The sequence below is a fragment of the Lytechinus pictus genome, chromosome 17, assembly GCF_037042905.1.
Source record: "Lytechinus pictus isolate F3 Inbred chromosome 17, Lp3.0, whole genome shotgun sequence".
Classification (NCBI taxonomy): domain Eukaryota; kingdom Metazoa; phylum Echinodermata; class Echinoidea; order Temnopleuroida; family Toxopneustidae; genus Lytechinus; species Lytechinus pictus.
The window spans coordinates 30057506-30075244 of record NC_087261.1 but is presented as its reverse complement, the minus strand read 5'-3'; the positions used below and the strand labels follow the sequence as shown (position 1 = coordinate 30075244).

General features: G+C 35.1%; 1 protein-coding gene across 8 annotated transcripts in view; it reads right to left on the bottom strand.

Annotated features, from left to right (window-relative positions):
- Positions 1–17739, bottom strand: part of LOC135157275 (otoferlin-like) — a 105366-nt gene that overhangs the window by 76668 nt on the left and 10959 nt on the right. For 6 of the 8 annotated variants that reach the window (XM_064112325.1, XM_064112327.1, XM_064112329.1 and 3 more), the window contains exons 6-18: positions 17037–17185; positions 14793–14924; positions 12961–13023; positions 12563–12592; positions 9168–9252; positions 8405–8561; positions 7503–7689; positions 6555–6741; positions 5776–5993; positions 4709–4817; positions 3260–3546; positions 2368–2468; positions 972–1068 (exon numbers count right to left, since the gene is read on the bottom strand). In XM_064112325.1, coding sequence (XP_063968395.1) covers positions 972–1068; positions 2368–2468; positions 3260–3546; positions 4709–4817; positions 5776–5993; positions 6555–6741; positions 7503–7689; positions 8405–8561; positions 9168–9252; positions 12563–12592; positions 12961–13023; positions 14793–14924; positions 17037–17185 — 1802 coding nt within the window. The remainder of the gene's footprint in view (positions 1–971; positions 1069–2367; positions 2469–3259; positions 3547–4708; positions 4818–5775; positions 5994–6554; positions 6742–7502; positions 7690–8404; positions 8562–9167; positions 9253–12562; positions 12593–12960; positions 13024–14792; positions 14925–17036; positions 17186–17739) is intronic. The other 2 variants (XM_064112328.1, XM_064112332.1) reach the window with 1 other exon arrangement.

Below are 17739 nucleotides of genomic sequence, written 5' to 3'. Positions count from 1 at the left end.
CAAGATAAGCAGGCATTTGTTTAGTTTAAAACAATTTGTAATTGTAATTGTAATGCAAACATCAAACAAAATGAGAAACATGATTTCAGGAACAAAAATCCACAAATAAACATACATGTAAGGCAGTAAAGCGTCATGCACAAGTTCATATCAAACACAAATATCCCATGCACACAGTCACAGCAATGTCCCCGACAAAGATTAAAGTACATCGTATAATAAAAAAACAGAAATTGGTTTGTATTAAAAAGTAGCAACCATGTGAAATTATCAAACAAAGAAAGAGAAATGAGTAGTATTTGAAGATTATTGGTTTCCGGTCCAGCAGCCATTGAAAGCAGAGAAAAGGAAAGTTGAAGACAAATAAACTGTAATAATTTGGAAATCACATAAAAATTTTTGATAATAAATCATAAAAAATATAAGTTGTGGAATTTATAATACATGGAACAGAATATGGAAATATCACTGACTTGAGGAATCTAAATGGAAATATTGTCAACAGGTATACTGTGCAACTTGGAAATTGATTCTAAAATATACTTTAAGAGGGGTTGCACGATTAGGAAGCTTTAGGAAGTTGTTAAATTTATTTTCTTATGTAACATCCAATTTTCTTAATCAAGTTAAATAATCAGTTAGATATATGATGTAAATATGGTAAAAAAAATTGAAACTGAGGGAACTAATCAAAACTATGGCATGACAATTCACACAAGGAACTGATTTTGTTACACATACAGGTATATAAACAATACACTTGAACATTCAGTATGAAAAAAAATGATTGTGCAGATTTTATGGCCTGACAAATAATACTTCAATAACAATCTTCCCAATATTCGCTAGTGAGCTGAGTCATACATGCACAAATAATTAACAGTGCTTGTAGAATGAAGAGTGATTTGACTGCAGGTATATGTAATGACAATGATCATTGTTTAATACATAAGGATGAACAGATTACAAACCATTTCATAAAGCAGCCATTTATGTCTCTCCCTGTCCAGCTTGGTTTTGCCTGCGTTCGCTCCTCCCCCTGTGCCCTTAGTCAGTTTAGAGAATTGCCTAAAAATAATACCAACATATATACACAAGTGTAATCAGTTATAAATGTATAATAAGTGAAGTTTTTCAAAAGATTCAATATCAAGGGGACTGGCACAACTGGACATTTTAGCCAGTGTATGGCAAGCTATTTTCAAATTTATAACTATTTCTTGATGTCCAGCATCCCATTCTTGATATCATAAATTGTCTTTTGTGAACACCACAAACTATCAAGAACTCAAATTCTTTACATTAAAATGTTTTGTTATCATAAAAAGAGATATTTTGTCGTCTTTCTTTTCTGTACATACATGTGAATAATAATAATCCGTTTTTATATAGCGCTTAATACATAGGAATGACGTGTCTAGGCGCTTTACAGATATATTATTACCCCGGTCATTGGATTCAATCAGGCATTCCTGCACACAATGTGTGCACATCCTCCACTCCTTGGGGAGTATTCCAGTCGCAGTGCACAACAAAGGTCATGACATTAAAAAAATACAAACGTTTGATATAATCATAAAGCAACATGATAGTAAAAATTGTTTTGTGTTGTTAACAAAATGCAATTATTGATAATGATCTCAAAAATAGTATTAAACTATACAACACCTTGCCTATGTACGTCAGTATATGTCAATGTAACATACTAGGCTTGTGACAGCCCCTTTAGAAGTTCTCCTTGCCACGAAGAGAGAAGGGGTAGTAAATAATATGTGTGTTTTCTAAAATTACACAGTATGTTGTGGTAAAGATGGCAATAATTATAATTATTGTGAAATAAACATTTTATGATATTCAAGAGTTAGATAAAAAATAGTTGACTACAAAGGATTGCTTTTCAAATGACAAAAATATAAACAATAGCTGAAAGTAAGGGCATGCTTATCTGTGTTCAGTGCAAGTGACCTTCAGAAGAATTTAGTCAATTTGCTAGCATTTTTGCATTTCCATAACTTTGGAGCAAACTTCAATTCTTAGGTTTATAAAGATTCTTTCACAAGCACTTTGAGACAATTTGCTCCATTATTTGAAATCAGAACAAGAACTAAATGTGATCTTAAACAATTGAGACATCACATTTTTAGAGCGCTTTGTGGATTTTCCAATTCTTGTTTTACACTCATTTGTTTTGTATATTCAATAGTTTAGGGATGTTTTCTCTATTTTGTTTCTATAATATTGTTCAAGAAGTTCATTGGTGTATTATATATTGTTTGTATGGTGGAAAACAATAGGATTATTGACTGGACTATCCAGTTCAAATAAAACAAAATGAATAAATGAATAAACAAATGTAATTTTACTCACGTGCAAGATTCAACAAATTTCTTCAAGATCTTTCGTAGCACTTTCTCACAATTTCCTTTCTCTTTAGACAATTTATCAGCTACATCCGCTATTCCTTCCTCCTATGAACGGTAAAAAAAAAAAAACCATTACATCAAGAATGTTATTTTTCTTGTGGCATTGGATTTAAATTCATTTTCAAATATCAAATATATTCAGTTCTCAAATGCCATTGTTTTTTTTTCAGTTTAGATTCAGTTTTATTTCATATTCCACATATAAATAATAGCACATGCATTCAAATATGTGATTCCTGTCATTCAAAGAAAAACAATCAATAAACATAAAAAAAAAACATAATTTCAAGTTTTAATATACAGGACAAGGGTAAAGATTTTCTGGCTCGGTCAGTAGATTGAGGGTTTTAGGATTTCGGTGACCCAGGGTCGATTCACCCTACAAGCGTTAGTGCTCTCTGGTTAGGTATTTATCCTCATTCAGTGAAATTCAGTGAGAGTGTAAAAAAGATAAGGATAAAGGAGTGTTTAAAGTTAGTGGTTCACTCAAGCATGAGATGTACACACTGTGCAATCTTGGTGAACCTTCCAAATCATGACAGTACGAAGAAAAAGATTTACTCTTTAAGATAAGGTAATTCTAAAGACCAAATAATTATTTAGGCTATTTTTACAGAGAACCTTCCCTGCGGCCTGCTGCATAAAATTACTATTATAGTAACTTTGACATCCGATGGTAACTAACATGGTAACATGCTGGCTCAACATTCAATCAAAATCAAGGATTCCATTAATATACTGTTAGTTGGTAAAGTTATTATAATCTAAACTTTTATGCTACGGGACCCTGGCGACTTATTGTTGGTTTTAGGATGGTAGGACACATTTGGACTCACCAGTTCTTCTGCAATCTTGTAGAGGATATTCATGTTATAGAAGCGCCTCCTATGATCCTCGGTAGTGAACTTGAGGTACATGACTGGTTTCTTGTCATCAAAAGGCATGTAGTAATAGTTCTTATCAACCATCTTGGGCTGCATGGGCGGGGTCATGGACACGCCCACTTCCGGTTCGCTTTCGGCTGCAGAGGGCGCGATCAGCTGTTCCTCTTCCGAGTCGGAATCATTGTAGGTGGTCGGGGCCTGGTGCATGTTACGACCATCAATCTGGTTTCCATGGTTACCTGAGATTCATATTCAAATTACAATTTATTTCCGCAAAAAAATAGAACTGCACAAAGAAAATGTATGATATGGCTATGCATTAATTATCAAGCTTAATGACAATCTGAAAATCCATTTTGGATGACTTATTGTCGGTTTTGGTGTGGCAGGTCACATTTATTCATCCAAAACTGAATGATTGTTTAATCATTGGAGCGTTGTGGCCCAGTGGATTAGTCTTCGGACTTTGAAACAGAGGGTCGTGAGTTCGAATCCCAGCCATTGCGTAATTTCCTTCAGCAAGAAACTGATCCACAATGTGCTGCACTCAACCCAGGTGAGGTAAATGGGTACCGGTAGGAAGTAATTCCTTAAAAAGCTGTGTGCGCTATGAACGCCTAGCTTAGCCGGGTAATATAGGAGCGCCTTGAGCACCTAACAAGGTGGATATGTGCGCAATATAAATATCCTATATTATTATTATCAATGAGAAAAATATGTCTAAAAATATCAATGAATGTGTATCAGGAATTCAGAACATAAGAACAATTCCACATTATCACAGCTTATATTCTGTTCATGAAGTGAATTAGAATGGAGAAATGGGTGTTGGATTGTTGGACTGAAAGGTTGGATATATTCCACTCTGATACAATGACCAGAGAGTAGTATCTGTTGTCTATTATTTCAGCCACTATGACTGATTAACCTAGACGTAAAATGTTTCCTAGGTAATTGGTTATATACCAGCTTGGCGTTACCAGCAAAAAGCTGTCCTGCCGAGTGCCTATGGAGTTACCATAGACAGAAATTAATAATGGCCACATGATAATCTTTAATAAAACGATCGGATGAAATCCATTTTGTGACGGATCATTTCTTCTCACTGGTTATACCAAGTTCCCACTATCAGGATTCTCTTCACGATTGAAACCATTGTCTTAATCGTAGTGTAATGGTAGAGATCATATCATATCAGATCGATGGTGGCAATCGTACTGATCGCAAAACAATTTTGAATGGTTCATTTTTTTGTGATCAGCTACAAAAGCAAAAAGCAGTGTGAATAGAGTATTACCTGTTAAAGAGCCGAAAGAGCCTCAAGAGCCTCATCTGTGTAATTATCAATAATTTACATAATGATATATATCATTTATCAGATGTCGATATATTACGACTTACCTATAGAGAATTCAAAGGTGATTGGTTTGTCGCCGAGTTTCTTGTCAATCATGGAGGCCTCAAATAGAGTAGCAAAGAAGAAAAATTCATCTTTTCTTCCTGGAGCAGCCTGTAATGTGAGGGGAGAAATGCAGATTAATGAGAGGATTTCAGTCCCCACAGAGAACTGGTGTAAAACTGAACATAAAATGATATCAGTCCGGGGTAAAATTAAAGAAGGAACAAACAATTTAGTTTATATTTAACGCTTATTAACCAATCTTCATTCATCATCACCTTACTTAATAGACATCACCACCACCATTATTATCATGATAATTATGATCCTCTTTAAATCTTCATCCTGATAAACATCATCATCATCATCGTCAACACTACCAGCCTAACCATCATCATCATCAACACCACCATCATCATCATCACCATCATCATCATCTTCATCATCTTCATCATCATCATCATCATCATCATCATCAACACTACTACCCAAACCATCATCATCATCACCACCACCACCGCCATCATCATCATCATCATCACCACCACCATCACAACGCTCATCATCACTTTCTCCACACTGATCAATTTTTCATCATCGGCAGAGGTGTAAATATCATTATCATTGAATTGAATATCATCATCATTATCACCATCATGATCACAGTCATGGACACCATCACCACCATCATTGAGCAGCAGCAGCAGGAATTTCAACAGAGCAATGTCCATCATCATCATCATCATCACAATAACCACCACCACCATCATTATCATTATCACCACCACCACCACCATCATTATCATCACCACCACCACCACCATCATCATCATCACCATCATCATCATCATCACCATCACCACCACCACCACCACCATCATTATCATCATCATCACCACCATCATCATCATCACCATCATCATCATCTTCATCATCTTCATCATCATCATCCTCACCATCACCATCACCACCACCACCACCACCATCATCATCATCATCATCACCACCATCATTATCATCACCACCACCACCATCATTATAACCATCAAAGCCAACCAAATCACCCTACCTCTGAGATAGGCAGACAAGATTCTGTATCCACCCTGATCCCACCCGATTCCAAGGAGCTATCTTGAACCTCTGTCTTGATGGCAACCAGGAGTCTTCCTCTGTACATACACCCATCGCCCACACCCTTGTTCAGCTTGCGGTTGGCATCAACGGCATTATAGTCTCTGGTGGAGCCATAGAGGTTGATCCAGCTTGGTCCAAATGTGGGCAAGAATCCTAGATAATGGAGAAAACCATGAAGATGCAACTACAGAGTTGGTCCCCTTCTTAAAAATAGTTGCAATACAATGCCATCAAACTCAATCTCTTAAACAAGCATTGCACAGAATCTGTATTATTAAGACAGAAGTAACTCATCTTGATGGCTGCAGAGGGGCAAATAAGTTTTGAGGTTTAGAATCAAGCCTATTTCCAATTCCAATAAATCAAACCTAAAAGACCGATTATCAATATCTGACGTTTTGCACAATAATTTTGCAACACAAGTCATTTTCCTGCCAATATTTCAGGGTTCTTTTCTTATATGCTTTATACATTTTGCTATACCTTTTTGTAATAATCATTTATTGTATACTGGTAGTCCTACTACTAATTATACTCATCTGAGAATGAATCCACAATGCTTCGCCAGGCTTTGTGATCTGACATGACAGTTGGAAAATCATGTATCCCTACGTATGCAATCAACAAAATTAAAATGTCTCCATCCTCTGTTTTTTTGTTTTGTTTTTCCACTTTAACAAGCTGGGCTAAGGGTCAAGGATATTGTGGCTGTACCTTCATCATTTTCACTGGATATCTTAGCAAGGTCTATGAAGTGTGTTCCTATAGTATCATCTATCATGCTATCTTTATCCTTGAGGATGACCTTCATACGTCTACACAGCGGTGGAAACATCTCGCTGAAGACAATCTGCTCGTTCCAGTTTGGGTCGTATCGGTGCTTCTTCACCGATGTCTTGCCCTGTAAGGGTTAACAAAAATATTAATATGCAAAATAGACGAGGATGCTTAAGACAGAACAAATTGGAAGGAGGGAGTGTCATTATGGCACCAGAGTCAGAAACTCTTCGCAAGGATACGCTGAATGAAATTAATGACGATGATGGTGATTTATAAAGGGCTTGATACAATGTTTCTAAGTGCTGCAAACTACCCTACATGTACTTTAGCACAGCGAATTCCTTCCTACGGGATACCCATTTACTACACCCGGGTGAAGTGTCAAATGTAGATAAATGCCTTGCCAAAGGATGCGAGTGCTGTGATGGGATTTGAACACAGGTCCTTGTGTTTATAAGTCTATTGACTTATCCACTGAGTCACATCTCTAATACATCAATAGATCCAATAAGAGGAATGTAGGATAAGGAGAGAGGAAGATAGAGGGAGAAAAAGACACATTATGAATATGAAAAAGGAAAATGAAAGCAACGTGAAAGAAAATAAAAGTATATGTGTGGGTGTGACTGTGTGTGAAAGAGAAACAGATAGAGACAGATATACAGAGAGGACTAAGAAAAAAGACAGAGAGAATGGAAGAAGGATGTGAAAAAAATAAGTGGATAAAACAAGAAAAATACTGTTGCATAAAATTACTATAAGTTGGCAATCCGACGGTAATTACCACAGTTACAATACTAAACATCGAGTTAAGGAATATTACCATTGGATGTCAAAACTACCTAAATAGTAACTATTAATATACAACCGGCTCCTGATTACCGTTTGGCCTGCAAAAGTGACTTCCACAAAGGGATCAACAAGATCATTGAGCTCTCCAGTTATAGCTTTCTTGACGTTAGCTAGGAGTCCTGAATTCATGATAGGTAGACCCTCGGCTCTGTAGATGCGGATACTGAACGTAGCTCTTGGTCTAACTGTCGGGATGCCCTCAGGAAGAAGATAGTTCCTGTAAATGTAGCAAAAAACACAATAAGATATTTTTTACATTTTCTACTGATAAATGTGACCACCAAGCTTCAAATCATTGCATGCTGAATTAATTCTAGGAGGATGATATTAACCAATGAATTTATGATACTTTCTTTAAATGCAGCTTTCCATAATACAACATTGATACCAACAACTTTTATTACAGCATAGATGTTATCCAAGAACTACAGCCATTAATTAGATTCCCCAGTATAAATGTATGGGAGAAAAAATAAATCTATATGATTGTTGAATTCAAATGTGCAAATTGCAACATTAGCATAATAATCAATAGTTTAACCAACAAGTAAAATACCAAACAAGGTTCTTGATGGATGAGACAGTTGGGCTGCAACATTCTGAAAGAGCATCTCTTCCTCTTACCACTGTCAAAATAAAGTTTTGAAGAGAAAGTTAGAATGAGAATTAGAAAAAGAGGGAGAGAGATAGACAGAAACAAAAGATAGAAAGATAGGCAGACAGTCATAGACGATGATAGAGAGAATGCAAGAGATGAGGGGGGGGGGCAGAGAGGGGTGTAGATAAGAAAACGATAATAAAGAATGATGGGGAGAATAAAGATGGAGAGAAAATAGAAAGATAGAGATAGAGAGAAAAAGAAATAGGAAAAATAGATAGAAGGGTACAAAGAAAGGTAGATAGAGAGAAAAAGATGGAGAAAATCATCTTACCCTTCAATTGTCTCTCCATCATCTTTAGTCTTCTTAGGAGGCTTGACCGAATCACCTTTACCCATGACTAAGATGTCACATTTGACGTACCCCTTAGGACCACCGTTGATGTCATTCGGGTCTGTCAGTATGGCCCATTTATTGTAGAAAGCATGGTCTGTCATAAATAACGACAATAATTATCAATTAGAATACATATACTGTAGATATTGAGTGTCTTGGGAGGGAGAGAGAGAGGAGAGGCATAAGAACAGGATTATAAAGTGACTGTGTGTTTTAATTTGTGCTATATTGTTGGAGGGGAAAAATGCGGAAACTACAAAAGGAAGAGAGAAAAAAATAGAATAGAAAAAGATTAAAAAGTTGGATTGCGTTGGAGAATTGGGGAAACCATAGATGTGGGAGCATTTCATGAAAGGACTTGTCTGATGTTTTATCCTCAGACAGTTACCATAGTGAAAGTGCTCCTCAGCCAATCAAAAGCAAGGAAAGTTGTCAGACATAAATGTTGATTAAACGCTGAAGTGATGACAAAGGCACGTATAATGAAACTTGTCAGCAATGGTAAGTTATCATTCTCTGACAGTCAGCATACTAACCATCACACACCAGTGCTTTTCAGCAAATCAAAATTAAAGACTTTGCAGAAATCTTTTAAAGCTGGCAAGTTATTCAATGAAGGCAATGTCTATGAAACGCCTTATTGAATGGGTGTTTTGGCATTTCTATGAAGATTAAATTTAGATGAAAGTCGTTTTCATACCTGGGGCTTGATACAGTGTGCCTACGTCAAATTTGAAGTTCCCAATCACAGTCCCCGATCGCAAGACATTCCTGGAATGTAAAGCCTGTGTTAAATGTGAAATAAAACAAATAATCACAATGTATCTTCCCTACAGCTAGGTGCTGCTTACCACACTATAGTGAAATCAATGATATTATTCATCATCGCAGGGGCTAAATGTATGAAGACTAGTCTACAACACAAGACTCTGATAAAGGACTCCTCTTTGCAAATCTCGATGGACAATTCCTTTCAACTTCAAACAATTAGCATTGAACAACTTACGAGTTGTATTCATTATAACAATAAAGATTAAAGTTTTAGAGCAATAAAATAGGTGTTAGTTGTACAGCCATAAACATTTCTAGTGTAAGACATAACAATGATATTAATACTAGACAAAAATTAAATAACCCTTTCACCAAATTTTTTTGTGCTTGGCATGGAAGTGTTTATCTGAGTAAAGTAACTTGGTTAAAAAAGTTATTTTGTGCTTGACATGGAAAATGTATACTTGTTCCTAAAAGTTACTTGTTTAATCGTCCAATCACCAATGTTTATCTCCAATTTGTTCTCTCTCTTAACAGTCTTGATCATGACACCATTTTCTACGACATGTATTACATAAACTCACTGTGTCATATACATGATTGTAATAACCCATTATAAATCAATGTTTCCATCATACATACATGAATGTAATCATCCAACATAATGCATCCATCATATATATCAATTCATGCAATCAACCTTTAATATGAATGATGGCATCATAGTGTGAATGATTGCAATCAGTTATGCAAATGAATACAATCATATAAAGGAATGCATCAATCATATACAGGAATGTCATCATTTTTTTTATAATCATGCATCAATGCACTCAGTCATGTGTATGAATGCATCAATCATATACAGTAATTTGTTAAGTCATATATACATGAAGAACATCAGTCATAGGTCTGTACATGAATGCATACATCAGATGTGATCAGTGAATACTCATTTGAATGTGATGCAGTGTTTTCACTCTTCCCGAAATTCTGGAAATATCAGGAAATTTTGCCTTTTTCCAGGAAAGGTTCGGGAAATGAAAAAATTCCAGGAAATTTCGGGAATTTATCTAGGTATTCGAATAATTCTTTACCTCCGTACGTAGCTCAAAATTTACCGCTCGCGCTCCGTGCTCGCATTTTGTGATTTTGTTTCTATTTTTAAAGACCGGTGTGAAAAAAAAAGCTAAATTCCTTTATTGTGGCCACCTGGACCAAATTTAGGTTCGTTGTATAATTGCACGATTTTTGTTTAAAATTAAATTTGAAAATTCCAGGAAATATCTATGAATTTCAGGAAATTTGGAATTCAGTTTCGGGAAATTTATTTTGGAGCTGCGGAAACACTGAAGTGATGATTGAATCCAGTCACATGCAAACATTGTAGGCTTCGTAGCCTATGACAAATTCTATGTATATTTGTTGAGATTTCATTGGTTGAAATTCTATATATTCTAAATTTAAGTTGTGAACAAATTATAACAACTGTATTTTCCTAAAATTGAAAGAGACACTGCGTCGGCATTCATCCGAACCGTCATATCAGTAAATTTTTATTTAAAAAAAAATGATATTGGGATTGTCGTAGAAATTGAAAGTAAAAGTCCCATTCTACATACTTAAATTTCGAGGCAGCAATTCATTTTAGTTTCTAAGATATGTGGGACTTTTCACGGCAATGCCAAACAAATAGTTGATAAAATGCGCAAATCCCATTGGAACCGTGTACTGTAGCAAAGCAAACAACAGCTGCGTGCACTTAATATGCAAATGCGCAGTCAGCCAAACCGTAGTATCGGCACTCCTTTACACATGAAAAAGTGATACGTTTTGACTGACCGTGCGCAGCGTACTAGCGGTCAGGGTTGTTGTATCCCCTATAGTGTTTTTTTAACACAAAAAATCTAAACCGCTCAAATCTAAATTAGATATACCTCTTTTGCAATATTTTTCTGATCCTTGGTTTTGTGTAAAAATAAAGATACAAATGGCAAGCAATTGGTGGTCTCTCCAACCATGTATTTTTCTAGCAATGAAAATGTTGTAAGGCTGGGGAACAGTGTGGAAATTTTAGTAAACTTTGAAGTCAATTTTCTCTAAAATGGGATATGTGTGATACGACGGTTCGGATAACCACCAACGACTTGTGCAAGTAACGATAATAAGTGTTAGTCCAGTGCAATTATCTTTATAAATAAGATGCTTATTTTGTTATAAATCAAAGAGTATAATGTTGCACTGTAAAATTGAATTACAAAATAATTGTTATAACAAAAGCAATAAAGCCCAGGAGACTGATGTATATCAAGTTAGGTTTTGCATGGATAACAGGAAAACGGAGTAAGACTTGAAATCAACTACACATAAACCATCGGTCTAAAAGGAACTGGATGCCTACTATAAACATAAATAATTAGAGAATTCAGTAGTTAACCCATGACGACTGGTTCTACCAAGAATGAAAATCCAATTGATAGGCACATTTAGTTTTACAAGTTTAATGATCAGCGGATAAGTCCTTGGACTCTAACCCACAAGGTCTCGGGTTCAAATCCAAACAGAACACTAGTATCCTTTGATATGGCATTAATCTACATTTGCCGCTCACTACCCAGGGTTTAAATGGTACCTGCATAGCCTTCCAATGAAGTTTGGAATGAGATTGGTGGCTCAATGCTGGATTGTTAGAAACAAAGCAAAATTTCTAAGCAAAGTTTCCGCATCGACAGAAACTTTGCTTTGTTCTTTTGCAGCTTCCCATTTCATGTTCATTTTTATGCATGTACTCTAAATAGCTTTTGTACAATCTTAGTCTTTGTATCTTACTTATATCTTACTATGTATCTTTGTTTCTTTTTTTTCTTGACTTTTTGTGATTTTTGTTAACATTCTTATATGCTTAATGCATCTTAAATAGATCAATATATAAAATTTAAAAAATGAAATGAAAGAACCTGACATTTTCTCGGCACCAAACACAAATAAACTATAAAGCAAGATATGATGGTTATCTAATTCAAAGATGAATGTTCATCATTTGTCAGAGATGTAATGGAGGGCGGTAATTTTGAGTAACAAGGCCGCTGGAAAAAAATCTTCTCCCATTGACTTTGCACAAATGACTCGGCCTCACATATTACCTCAATAGTTATATGTTCAGTCTCTTTAAATTGGTCGCAATGGGGATCTATCATGTGGATTCAATTGGATTTTCATCTTGGGTAAAACAATCAAATAACACCTTTTCAGAATATAATATTTGAAGCCTTTGTATACATGTACATGTACATGTACATATAGACATTTGTAATACAAACTCACAGCCATTAAGATATTCAATGTAGGAAAAGCCTGCAAAAAGAATAAACAATTATCATCTTAAAGCCAAATATGAATCAAACAAATGAAAGCATGAAATGTGCAAAATGAAGCCGAACATTCATTTTTTTTTCTAAGAAAACATGACATCAGTGACAATAAAAATCATCCATGTAATTGTAAAATATATCTCCTAGAAGTATATCTCATCAGAATTTGAATGTTTCCTTGATGATGTTTTTAGGAAAATGCATCAATAAATATAATTGCTTGTACCCTTTTAGCCTTCTTTCTTTTAATGATTTTTTTTACAATGTTCAGTCTTGCATTTGAGAGCTATGATATTAGAAGGTAATAATTGAAGAATCTTGAAATCAAAAGAATTTGAAGGGATAACTTACTGTAATTTTGATGATTTTGTCAAACATATGTCCTGGTGGTTCATGGAAGTCAAACACAAACATCTGTCAAATAAAAAATAAAACGTTGAAATCGTCAAAAATTGAATGTACAAACAAACACCTGCCAAATTCCCACAGAAGTAAACATAAAAACCAAAAAAAGGTAAAAACTACAAAATTGGAAATAAATTAATTGATAATAATCACCACGAAGGTTTTGAAATAAAAAGACAAAGATTAATAGCTATTAAAAAAAGAAGTGTAATGTAGAAGAGAAAGAATCCTTTATATTAAGACATACGCCATGGGTGGTGGTTACCTACCTGATTACTAAGAAAGCATGAATGCTCGATAGTAAGCAATCAGAAGGCCAAAGCTTTAAGGTCCTCTCTGAGGGACCTTGGGACCATTTAACAAAATCCATCAGCATTGACAGGTTAGCACACTCTGACTGTTACCATAGCAGCAATGAGACACTCTCAGCCAATGAAAACCAAGAAATGTTCTCAGATCTTACAACATTGTCTGACATACTTTAGATGATATGCCTCCCTGGTCATAATGGTAAATTGCTCACCAAAGGGCACAAGCACACCAACTTAGATGAAAATGAAATGAAAATCCATAATTTATTTAATTGTTTGAATAGAAATCTGAAATAAAAGTACTCCGAAAATTGATTTTGCCCAATTGATCATGGGCTTGGCAGCCACTGTGTGGCGTCAGATCGACCTTGCTCTATCCCTTGAATCATTGAACGCCAAACTGAGTAGCAGCATCTCCCATCTACATGTATTAACATCTTTAGGTCTGAAGCAGCTGGGGCTTGAACTCCCGACCTCCTGGTAGTAAAACAGAGGCTCTACCATCTTAGCCAATGCACCGGTCTATCCAACCCAGATTGGTCTGCATCCGTATCGTCTACTTTTTTGTTCTGTCTCATTCTATAGTATCTAATCCTAGACCATCTATCTACAACCATTTCAGTTTTCTCCTCCATAACGCAGAACAATGTCAAGAACATAGAAAATGTATTGTCAAATGCCCTTCATGACAATGAGCAACCAAGAAGTGTCAAGTCAATAATTGGTGAATCAAAACAGCATTGTCTGCCTGGACTCTGGACAAACAACATAATTGCAAGCTTTGTCAACTACAAAAAATTAAGGATGAACTGCTGTTCTGGTTTACCAATTTTTCGACAAAGACCTTTCAGCTGTTCATCATCATTTGACGGGCATTTTCAATGCATTAACTGTGTTCTTGCATTTGTTTTGCGTAGTGGTGCAAAATCTTGCTATTGTGGTCTAATTGCCATCTAGCCCATAATACCATTTTGCCCCATTCCTAGTGAGGATAAACTTATTTTGCCTAATATTCACTAGGTCTAACACCATTTAGTCAGTAAGGTTGGGTGAACTAATCTGTGCCAGCTGCACAGGAACGATGCTAACAGTAAGCTCAGTCACATCTTTCAGATTGTTTAGTCAAAACATTTATTTCAATGTGTAAGTAATGTATGGTTGTAACATTTTAGGCATCGCTGTCACATTACCAGTTGTATAAGGTCCTCTATTAGCGCATTGCTAGCGCTAACAACGTTTCTGTGCGGTTTCTGTACAGGACATTAGGCTAACTGAGAATTACACTTATTGGATACAAGATCAAGTGTAGCGTAAACTGAATGGTATATGGACCAAACTGAAAGGAGGCAAAATAAGTCTAGCCCATATATTATTAAACTATCTGTGAAGAAGACCAAATGAATGTACACCAAGTGAACATGAATTAAGTCACATTGTGTGTTAAGGGCAAATTTCTGTCAATCTTACCTCATTGTAGAAGGGGCAATTGGTTGATTTCTTCTCACTTGTGTATTTCTTTTTGTCTCCAACTTCAACACAGATGACAGGATCAATGTCTAGACCTGCTAGCTGTCTGGCTTCATGTATAGTGACCGATACCTAAGAATAAAATACAAATTACAAATCACATAAACACAAGCCTTAACAAAGTAAATATACCAAGATTAAGATTGAATTCTATACCAACAATTCAATGAAATTGCCTGAAGGAATAATCTCACTAAATCATGAAGGAATGATCTTACAAATTAACGTATCAAATCAACCATTGACAGCAGTCGTTCATTGACATCGCAATTGTAAAATTGACCAATTTAATAAGAGGGCCATCCATTCTGTAAAGATTAAGTGGGTTGAAGTAAATACAGTGAACAAAGAAAAACTGTTAAATTGAGTTAAACAAAAGAAAAAAGAAAATAACATATAAATGTGAAATGTAACAATGATGAGACGATGGCAATGATACTGATAACAAATTGTAAAAATCAATTATTTTAGCTTAAGTTTGAGAGAAAATAATAAGGTAAAACGACCCAATATACATGTGTTTACATTTCAGTGCTCTTGATAGGCCAACCATAACCACAAACAATAGAAAAATAACCATAATATGAATCCATTGTTTCAATTCAACACTATTACCATGGCATACATGTATATTTGACATACATGGGACATACACAAGGACAACAAATATATCCCACTGCTGCCACCATTAATCAAAGGGGGCATTTCAAGTCACAATTTCGTAAGTGATATTTCAATGACAACTGATAAACTCTTCAATCTGGTTTGTTAAAAGCAAATTGGGATTGAAAATTATTTTCAAAAAAATGCTTCGTAAAATCCTCCACCCCAAACTGGGAAGTAACTGGTAGTGATTATTCAGCACAACAGAGATTGAGGGCAAGTTTGACCCATCAGGCATAATTATTCATTTACAAAGAGTGAAGCTAGATCTATTAGGATGGTGCATAATCTAACAAAAACTAATTCCAAATAAATGTCAAGAAGAAAGTTTGAGAAATCATTATTATAATATATCATATATCTCCCAAACTGCCATTTACATTCAGATTTCTCCTACAATGCAATTGCAACATCCAATAATTAGTTTAATTGTGCAATTCTTCATATACGATATGTCAGACTGGACTGCTAAACATCTGTTGCACACAAGCTTTTGTTGTCAACCTAAACTGAAGTGTCAATTTATTGATTAGAACAGCAAATGATGCTCAGGGTGTTTCAAAACAAATGTAGATGTATGAGAAAATTATGCTAAACATATATTTTCCTGAATACAAGCAATTATACCTGTAACTGTAGAATAAATATACTGAGAAATATGATAGGGTCTAAAATTTCCAGTACAGTATGTTGTTCCATTTCCTAAAGAAAATACTAAATTGGTGCCTATCATCATGCTCTAAATATCAATAATGAAATAACTGTTTAAATTGCAAATAACCAACTTTTGATAGCTTCACATTTATTGTTCATTTTGACTAGTGTCACATATACATTCACCCTTTATCAAAATAGGTAAACTTGTTATAAAAAAGCATAATTAATGCTAATTTGGGGGGTACAAACAAAATGCTTACATCTGCGAAAGTTGTTGCTTAACTCTTGACCAAATTCACATTAAGGTGGTATTAAATATCTGGTTCGAATCCATACTTTATACAGACATCATTCAATTCAATTCTTTTTATTTCATTTCCATTCAAAAAACATAATACAAAGTAATATAAAGTAATACAAATCAAGTACAATTTTACAGAAGGGCATTCTTACTTCGTAAAAAAAAAAAACAGAAAAAACAGTATAATATAGAGCATAAATGGAAATGAGGGGGATCCACTAAAAAGCAAAGCTTGTAAAGTGTGGATCCCCCTTGGAAATGAAAAAAGTATAGTAGACTTATTCTGATATGCGTACATAATTATATGTATCATTAATAGTGTATATCACTATAACTGTTCAGGGACCCTTTTTTAGCATTCTTTTTTTTTTCAATGGTTTTTTTTTTCACTATAGTCTGCTTTGCGTTGCATTTGTCAACAATGAATGTTGAAGATTACAATCTAAGTTCTTGAAGTGGATAGGTTTCAAGTGGACAACTTACCGTTACTAAATCTTGGAAAAGTTGTGTAATTCTATTGGTTAAAACAAGGGGTAAGAAGAAATGAGATTTAACCAACATACCTGGAAGTCCTGATACTTCTGTGCGGGCTGTTCACTACCGATGGGTCCAATCCTCTTGTATGGTGGGATCTCCGACTCCTCCTCAGCATCGCTCTCATCCCCCATCACACTCACATCCATCTCATCAATCTCCAGCAACGGGACCTCTTCTGTATCCAAGTAAAGCATGGATTCAATATGTGCAAAAGAGCCCCGAAGGGCAAGTGATGTTAGTATTAGGTTGTTAGTAGGTGCACAGAAAATACAGGGTGGATTAATTTCAGAATTACATGTGAAAGCTAGGGCACCAACGGGTTGACGACATTAGGTTGGTATCGGGTAGTAAATAGGTGCATTGAAAACACTGGATGAGTTTTACCAGAAAATATAGATTTAATAGTTGCACAAGAACCCCAAAGGGCAAGTAGTGTTTTTTAGTATTAGGTTGTTAATAGGTGCATAGAAATTACTTGGTGAATTAGTTTTACCATAAAGTGTATGTTCAATAGTGCAAATAAGCAGATGATGAGTATTACATGTAGGTTGTACGTAGTTGCATAGACGATAATGAGGGTTTATATTTAGAATTACATCAAAGTAATTAACCATAAATGCAATTCACGTAAAAATTGTCCTGAATGAAAGAAAATAGATGTTAGTGCATGTAATTAGTCTGGGAGTTCATAATGCCTAGAAAAAACTGGGTAAATTAGTTTTACAAAAA